The following is an 8,919-nucleotide window of genomic DNA, read 5'->3' on the forward strand; positions in this document are numbered from 1 at the left end:
ATTGTTTTCTTTCTCTAATAGCTCTACTGTGTTGCATGTCTAATCTCACACTGTTAAGTGGTGAAAGCTGAACCCAACTGAATGGCTTTGCTTTTTTTAATAGAAAACACATTTTGTCGTAACTGTAAGCTCTAAACTGCCGACATCATGTCACGTCCAAAATAAAAGCGTGCAGCATCAGTAGCGGTTAATGAGCCCCTGGCACCGTCGAGCAGGATATCATCAGTGTGAAATCCCCGAGCAAGCGAAACACTGCTTATGGCTTGTTAGATGTTTTTGATCTGTGACACATTAATCACCACATCACTGCCATTATCAAAGAGGAAGTGGGAATCTGGCTCTGACGGTTTCCTTGGAAACTGTCTGAGAGCAGACAGAGCTAAATGCTTCTTTGCATCTATTGTACAGCATTTGTAACCAGAGTTATTCAGATGTTCCTGCCGTGGTCCGATGTATTTTCTGCTCTCATTTTGTGTGTGTGTGTGTGTGTGTGTGTGTGTGTGTGTGTGTGTGTGTGTGTGTGTGTGTGTGTGTGTGTGTGTGTGTGTGTGTGTGTGTGTGTGTGTGTGTGTGTGTGTGTGTGTGTGTGTGTGTGTGTGTGTGTGTGTGTGTGTGTGTGTGTGTGTGTGTGTGTGTGTGTGTGTGTGCGCGCGCGCGCGCATGCGTGCGTGCGTGCGTGCGTGCTTGTTTTCTGTGTGTACATCTGCATGTGTTTGCGTGTGTTTGTGTCTCTGTGTGTTTGCCCCTCAGGGGGCGGCTGCCTACCCGGAGAATGAGGACCAGCAGCAGAGACTCCGAGAGGCAGCTGAGGGGCTCCGTGTTGCCACTAACGCTGCAGCTCAGAATGCAATAAAGAAGAAACTGGTCAACCGGCTGGAGGTGAGTCATCGGAGGCAGCAATGCTCTTGTTTTGTGTTGTTTGACCTTGATCAAAGTACAACCCTCCTCCTGGAGACTCCTAACCAGCAAACATGTCACGCAAACCTCTCTGTCCCACATTTGGTCGTTGCTGTAGTATAAACATAGTAGAAATGCAGTTGAAATGAATAGATGGTCGAGACGTTATGTAGAAAGGAAACATGGCAGAATGTGAACAATGAAATGCTCCTACAGTCATTTGTACAAACACGACCCATTTAGTATTTTTGTCTGTGTTATTTCTTCTTCCCGTAGCAGTGAGCAACGAATCCCATTAGTGCTGTGAATGAACTATCTGCCTGTTAAGATCTGGGTGTAGCCGTTGGTTTCAGTTGGCCCCTAATGACTAGCCCCTCTCTGCTCTGGAGCCCAATGTTCAATTTCCCAGGCAGATAAACTGCATTACCCAGGGCCGGGATCAGCCTGGTATCAGACATATATCTCAGTCCGCCTCCCTGCATCAGATGGTCACAGTAATAGCGCTAATGGTCGCCTCCATCAAGGAAATGTGTGAGCCAGTGGAGGCCGAAGTGTCATGAAACTGAAAGTGTCCATGTAGTGATTATCACAGACACATTTAGGCTCATTAAAATCCACTCAATCTTACCTGTTGTCTTCGGACAACACTGGCATCTAATTGATGTGCAGACGAGCACGTGCTTTTATCGAGAGGTAAATGCAATATTCTGTCAAGAATATTAAAAATACAAAGAGCGCATTTGACCGAAGAAAGCATTTTAAAAAGTGCCAATCCTTACCTAGCGTGTCAGTTCTACATGGAGCTCAGTCTTGTTTTTTTCCCCCCACAGTACAATGAAATCATCTATCCCATGTTTTTTTTTTCCATCACGCCTCCTCATCCACTCGAGGACAAGGACTGTGTTTCCTTGTTTTTCCCTCTTGTCATTGCTTCAAAGCTGATGTTGTGTCGATGAATTCATGTGAGCTAAGCGGTATACAGTGTGTTGAGTGCTTTAGATCTGAGAACAGAGCAGAGAGAAAGCAATGCTGGTCTTCCCATGATATACAGTAGTTAGGGCAGCTGTGGCTCAGGAGATAGAGCGGGTGATTCACTGACCAGAGCGTCGGTGGTTTGATCCCCGGGTCCTCCAGTACAAACTTCCGATCCTATTTTGCTCCTGATGACTGTCACGTCATAGTGTTTGCGTGTGTTAGTTTGATTAAAACATGCACAGAGGAGAAATGCATGTTAATCTTAGCCTCTCTCACTTTAGCCTAGATCATTTCCATTTGTATCCTCTGAACAGATAGCTGCAAAGCAGGCAGCAGCGGCTGCTACTCAGACCATCGCAGCGGCACAAAATGCTGCTGCTTCCAACAAAAATACCGTCTCACACCAACAGCTAGTGCACAGCTGCAAGGTATGATCATGAACTCTTTCTTATGAACTCCTCTTAAGTTATATATTTTGGAAAAAAAAACTTTACTTGGATGCACTTTTCTCTTTCTAACATGGTGATGTGGATATGAAGCATTCAACATAGGTATGTCTAAATGCAGGCAGTAGCAGATAGCATCCCCCACTTGGTGCAGGGCATGAGGAGTAGCCAGGCCCAGCCTGAGGAGCTGGGCGCCCAGCTCGCCCTCATCATGGCCAGCCAGAGCTTCTTACAGGTTAGTTCTCTCACCTTGACACAGCCAGCAGTTATCAAACTCTATCACACACAGACACACACACAGACACACACACACACACACACACACAAAACTTCTCTCTTTGTGCTTATGAATTTGTCGCCGTCCCTCAGCCCGGAAGTAAGATGGTGACATCTGCAAAGTCGGCAGTTCCGACGGTGGCCGAACAGGCTGCGGCTATGCAGCTGGGCCAGTGTGCCAAGAACCTGGCTACCTGCCTGGCGGAGCTCAGGACTGCCACCCAGAAGGTATCTATACACAACACTACACTATTAAAAACAGCAGGATTCGTCTCACTGATGCAGAAAATGTGCATTGCTCACATTTGAAATATTGTTCGACGTAAGGCTGCACTATGATGGATATATGCACGCGAGAAACATTGATACACGTGTGTGTTGTCTAAAGGCCCATGACGCTTGTGGTCCTCTGGAGATCGACTCGGCCCTCAAAACAGTGCAGACACTCAAGAGTGAGCTCCAGGATGCCAAGATGTCTGTCATCGATGGCCAACTCAAACCTCTTCCCGGGGAATCGGTGAGTACATGGCAACATTCGCTGCGAAGTTCAAGCGAGACATTGCACATTATATATCCAACTGTATGAAGTACCACCTCGACGAGACGATCGCAGCTATGAATCGAGCTGTATTTGTGTGTTCTGTTTGCTGACACAGCTGGAGAAGTGTGCTCAGGATTTGGGGAGCACGTCCAAGGCCGTGGGCTCCTCCATGGCTCAGCTGCTAACGTGTGCTGCACAAGGCAATGAACATTATACAGGTAAAGATGTTCATTCCACACAGAGAGTAGACAAAAGTAGACACATGAGTAGAAAAAATATGTCTGTCTAAATCAGTTACGCTTTCAGAAGGACTGTATGGATATGATAAATACTCGTAGATTACTGACTGTAACTGATTTTATTGGAAATGTAGCTTCTGTGCCAAGTGGGAGTGTGTGGGTAGAGGAAATTACTTCAGCTATTACTATTGCCTTTGAATCCGGCATGCCTTGGCCATTTGCCGTCAATTCTGGCCCAATTGAAGATCTCAGGGGAGAAGAGAGACAGATAGAGAATAAGATTTCTAACAATGAATGCCCAGGGTGCTGCTCACTACTCATTAATCTTATTTTCACTACATTTAACATTCCATCAGCAAATAGTTCCACTCGGCTAGCTAATGCAATTTGGTGAAATTTGCTGCTGCTTTTTTTTTTTTTTTCTTCTTCTTCTCAGCTTTATGTATAATACGTTAAGGGCACCTCCCATGTGGAGCCATCTTTATCATATTAACTAATTTATTTAAACAATGAGGGCATCATTCTGTCAGTTTGCTCTCAGCGTGGTACTGCTCACCCCTGCCAGCTCAATTTCACAATGCTATTAAAATTATGGAAAAGACAGGAAATACACATACCTCTCAGTTTGTAATGATTAACTCAATGCTCCAACGCAAAAGCAATGAGTTGGAATTCATTGTATTTAGTACAATGTCAGTTTCTGTTACTTATTTAAACTCAAAGGTACAGCAGAGGAGAAAGGGAACATCTTATTTCCTCTGCATCTGTAGAATATTGTGCCTGTGTTATGTGCATAGGCAGCGGACTGTCAGTTTCTTGTTTTCACTGACGCTATTATAACACTGGTATATTTTGGTTCGCTGTGTGATTTTGTTTGCCGTGTTTGTCCCTCTAATTGAAATTATTCATTGTCATTTCTGCGTGTGGCTGGTTGGTCGCAGGCGTGGCTGCCAGGGAAACAGCACAGGCTCTGAGGACATTGGCCCAAGCAGCCAGAGGCGTGGCGGCCAGCACCAAGGAGCCGCAGGCTTCGGCTGCAATGCTTGACTCAGCCCAGTGTGTGATGGAGGGCTCGGCCATGTTGATCCACGAAGCCCACCAGGCCCTGGTTCATCCTGGAGACGCCGAGAGTCAGCAGAGACTGGCGCAGGTACCACTGTAGAAACAGTGACATTCATGTCGCAATCACATTGTTCCCCTCAGCCCCCTCGCTTTCTCCTCCACTGATTGGTAAAAAAAATCTTCTTTTCCACAACAATCATCCCCTTTAAGCATTGCTATTTTCTGTCTGCTCTGCCTCTCGCCTGGCATTCCTCTCTGAGGAGCGCCAGAGTAAAAACTGCTCACTCTCCTGCAGCCCTTCAGAGGATAAACATATTGTTTGCCGTATATCTGTGACAGCAGCATAAATTAGTGTCACAGTTTACTGTGCACCACTGTGAGCCCAATTTGTATTTGTGTCCTTCCCCCTTATAGCTTTCATCTAGGACATTGTATTGCGTAACACATTGTTAGAATGACTAATGGCAGTGTATTGACAGAGCGCTGTGCTGTGTTTCAGGTGGCCAAAGCAGTGTCGCACTCCCTGAATAATTGTGTGAATTGCCTGCCAGGCCAGAAGGATGTGGACATGGCCCTCAGGAGCATTGGAGAGGCCAGCAAGAAGCTGCTGGTGGACATTGTAAGTCCTGCTCCATTTTTTTTATATATATGTATTGACATAAACACCTGTACTACAAGTACATTCATTGGATCCCCCTTGAATTTGAACGGGGTATTTTTTCAATTTTACCTGACTGTTGACATTCTTCTCTAAGGCTAATGTGTGTCTTGTCATTGAAGCTCCCTCCCTGCAGTAAGACGTTCCAGGAGGCCCAGACTGATCTGAACCACACGGCGGCTGAACTCAACCACTCGGCCGGCGAGGTCGTCCACTCCTCTCGTGGAACAAGCGGCCAGCTGGCTGCGGCCTCCGGCAAGTTCAGCCACGACTTTGATGAGTTCCTTGATGCCGGCGTTGAGATGGCAGGACACACCCAAGTAGGTTTCACGAACGCAAAACCCCCTCCCCACGCCACTCGATCATTTCAGTCATAATCCACCGTCACCGGTGTTTTACAAACGGAGAGCCGTGTTCAAACCTTTGATGGACATGAAAGCCTTTAACGCTGAGAGGTCAACCCTAGATTTTTGTACCTAAGATATTTAAGTAATTTGTTAATTAGATCTGTTAATCTAGTTCACTTAGGCATATGATTGTCCCCGTGAGCACTAACATAGTCAGAGGTAATGAGATCTTGTGAAGTTCTTGTTCTGGCTATTTTGCTCATTAATTTGGCAAGATCATCTGGGATTGGAGTTGATGTAGCATGACACTCAAGCTGTCCTGCTGAGGGAGCAAAGAGGATATAGGTAGTAAGGGCCCATTAAGAACATTCGTTTCAATATTTTCTCCTTCAAAGACCAAAGTGTGTTTATTTTGACTATATTTAATACAGCTCTGAATCACCTGCGTTTTCCTTTTTTTTCTACCCCTACAGAGCACGGAGGACCAGATTCAAGTCATTGGTAACCTGAAGAATATCTCCATGGCGTCCAGTAAGCTGCTGCTCGCTGCCAAGTCTCTTTCTGTGGATCCAGGTGCAGCCAACGCAAAGAATCTTCTCGCTGTAGCGGCAAGGTGCGATAAGATGCAATAAGCACCTGATGTGTATCTGATATTCTCCTCAATTGCTTCTTGTTAGGCTCTCGCATCATTTGACAGTATGCTGAACCATTTAGTCCTTAATCCTGTTCCAGATTCCTGCCTCTAGCAAGGTTTGAAAAACTCCTATTTTATACTTGAATGTCACAAAACGTCTGCCCTGCTGTATCTGTATGCCACTCTTAAGCGGTGTCTGTTCAGCGCTGCTGCAGGGAGTGTATATCCTCCCCCTGGTGGAAAGAAGCCAAGCAGCTGGTCCCGCGGGGCTTTGGGCCTGACTGACTTCTCTCTGTCTAATTAGGAAGATGGAAGCCTCGGATAGAGCCTGTCTGTGCTCAGCAAGGCTGAACACAAACTCGAGACAATCTCGGCACTCCTCTGTTAGCCTATCGCAGTGAGAGAGGCCAGCAGTGCCATGCTTGAAGATGGGAGCTAAAAGCATGTGTGAGTGAGTGTGGGTGAAGTCAGGCTGTGCGCGGCATGCAGGGGACACGTGAGGAGTTAAAAAGGCCTGTGTGGCTGCCTGTGTGTTTCAGGGCGGTGACAGAGAGTATTAACCAGCTGATCACACTCTGTACCCAGCAAGCAGCAGGACAAAAGGAGTGTGACAACGCCTTGAGGGAGTTGGAGGTAACAGTCCTCACATACGCCGTGACACAGACATACACATTGCAGACCTCCTTCTCTTATGTGGTCTGTCTTTGCCTGTACTGTTTATTTTCCATCAGTGAAAGAAAGTATATTTTTTTCACCCTTGTTGTCTACCTACTTTGCATTTGATTACTCGTATAGAGACATTAATTGGAGATGGACATTGGAGTCAGAACTATACTCACTGAATTAGTGACCCTGGTGGAGGTGGAGGATTTTGCACACCCAAGCCTACATTCACTGTAACTCAAGTAACTGAAAATGACAACGATGCTGCACATCTAAAATCCTTGATTATCATGATTTATCATCGCGGCATATTACAGTCAGCTAGATTTACATTTATAGTGTTTGATTTAAAATTTTAATTTACATAGCTGAACGTGTCGGGGTATCAGAATTGTACAGTGGTGTGTCTATTGTGTTATTACCATCTTCTGTACACAGGCTGTCAGAGGGCTCCTAGATAATCCCAACGAGCCCGTCAGTGAACTCTCCTACTTCGACTGCATCGAGAGCGTCATGGAGAATTCAAAGGTACAGGCTTCGGAGATAACTGAGTGTACAGTATACTTAAACTGTCAGAGATATTCTATGTAGTAGGAAGCTGAAGATTGCACCTCTTGCATTTTTTACATTTCTCCATTTCCCAACGCCTCAGGTCCTTGGAGAGTCGATGGCAGGCATTTCACAGCACTGTAAAACGGGTGATGTGGTCGCCTTCGGGGAGAGCGTGGGTGTGGCGTCCAAAGCTCTGTGTGGGCTGACGGAGGCTGCAGGACAGGTGAGCTCAACTTCCATTACTATTATTACATCAGTCCAGGGGAAAGGGGAGGGGGGGGGGGTCAGGTTGTCTGTGCATCCGTCCATCTGTCAGTAATAATTTTGTCTCCAGGGCACAACTTAAAAAAAACATTCTGTGGCATTTTTCAGGAAACTCCAGAATGATGTTATTCAGGTAGTGAAGTGTTGCCTCATCATACTTTGATTTTATTGACATTTTTTTTCCCACTGTATTTCCATGGCAAAGGGTTTGACCAAAGTGAGAGTATATTCTCAACTCAGAACATTTCACCAGTAAGGAGCAGAAAGATACAGCGCAGCCTTCTTTTTACAGGCTGTGGATGTGAAGGGATTAACTTGTTGTCACTGGCACTGAATTACAGCATCGCTCAATGCTCGACACCTGCAGTGTGTATCTATTCATGTGCTTATTTATGCATGTCAGAGGAGTTTTAGCTTGTCAATGATACAGAAGAACAATATAAGACCTGTCTTGTGTCAAACTGATCATTGGCATAACTGTGTTTCTGTTTTCTGCCCTGTAGGCTTCTTATCTTGTAGGTGTGTCTGACCCCAATAGTCAGTCAGGCCACGAGGGGCTGGTGGATCCCATCCAGTTTGCTAGGGCCCACCAGGCTATACAGATGGCTTGTCAGAACTTAGTGGACCCAGCCAGTAGTCCCTCGCAGGTAAGACGGTCCGATACCGGGCTGGAATACACTACAGAGCCATTTCCTGGTACACGGGGACTCCAGTTGATTATATAGATCTCCTGTGACTTAAATAAATTGGCACATTAAGTTTGGAAAACCATAAAATCGATCCGAATGTCATAAATAATTCACTCTGTACACCTCATCAGAATGCCTCATTTTATACAACTCTGCGTCATGTTCGATGGTGTTCATCTGTTTGTCAGGTCTTATCTGCAGCAACAATAGTAGCCAAACACACCTCAGCTCTCTGTAATGCCTGCCGCCTGGCTTCCTCTAAAACCTCCAACCCCGTGGCCAGGAGACAGTTTGTCCAGTCAGCCAAAGAGGTGGCCAACACCACCGCCAACCTCGTCAAAACCATCAAGGTCAACTCCCCAACTGATCAAAACGTTGAGTGTACATTTGTTACAGAATTCCTTCGTCGAGTGAGAAGCGGTGGATGTGTGTATGATTCAGTCCCATACATAAATACACTTAAGGAATGTACAAATATTGAAATGGCATTTTTTTGTTTCAGGCCTTAGATGGAGATTTTTCTGATGAGAACAGGAACAGGTGCCGCGTTGCTACGACCCCACTCCTTGAGGCTGTCGAAAACCTCTCGACCTTTGCCAACAACCCTGAGTTTGCGAGTATCCCGGCTCAGATCAGCCACGAGGTATTCATCCATTTTGAGGCTTGTTTGTAATGC

At 45.9% G+C, this 8,919-nt stretch overlaps 1 protein-coding gene across 8 annotated transcripts in view; it reads left to right on the top strand.

Annotated features, from left to right (window-relative positions):
- Positions 1–8,919, top strand: part of tln2b (talin 2b) — a 74,632-nt gene that overhangs the window by 47,254 nt on the left and 18,459 nt on the right. For 6 of the 8 annotated variants that reach the window (XM_035643356.2, XM_035643355.2, XM_035643359.2 and 3 more), the window contains exons 21-36: positions 751–879; positions 2,187–2,300; positions 2,440–2,553; positions 2,688–2,822; positions 2,983–3,111; positions 3,251–3,353; positions 4,316–4,524; positions 4,936–5,055; positions 5,217–5,414; positions 5,915–6,054; positions 6,615–6,708; positions 7,177–7,266; positions 7,391–7,513; positions 8,058–8,201; positions 8,432–8,617; positions 8,746–8,886. In XM_035643356.2, the coding sequence (XP_035499249.1) occupies positions 751–879; positions 2,187–2,300; positions 2,440–2,553; positions 2,688–2,822; positions 2,983–3,111; positions 3,251–3,353; positions 4,316–4,524; positions 4,936–5,055; positions 5,217–5,414; positions 5,915–6,054; positions 6,615–6,708; positions 7,177–7,266; positions 7,391–7,513; positions 8,058–8,201; positions 8,432–8,617; positions 8,746–8,886 (2,169 nt within the window). The remainder of the gene's footprint in view (positions 1–750; positions 880–2,186; positions 2,301–2,439; positions 2,554–2,687; positions 2,823–2,982; positions 3,112–3,250; positions 3,354–4,315; positions 4,525–4,935; positions 5,056–5,216; positions 5,415–5,914; positions 6,055–6,614; positions 6,709–7,176; positions 7,267–7,390; positions 7,514–8,057; positions 8,202–8,431; positions 8,618–8,745; positions 8,887–8,919) is intronic. The other 2 variants (XM_035643362.2, XM_035643363.2) reach the window with 1 other exon arrangement.

This window comes from Scophthalmus maximus, chromosome 7 (genome assembly GCF_022379125.1).
Source record: "Scophthalmus maximus strain ysfricsl-2021 chromosome 7, ASM2237912v1, whole genome shotgun sequence".
Lineage (NCBI taxonomy): Eukaryota > Metazoa > Chordata > Actinopteri > Pleuronectiformes > Scophthalmidae > Scophthalmus > Scophthalmus maximus.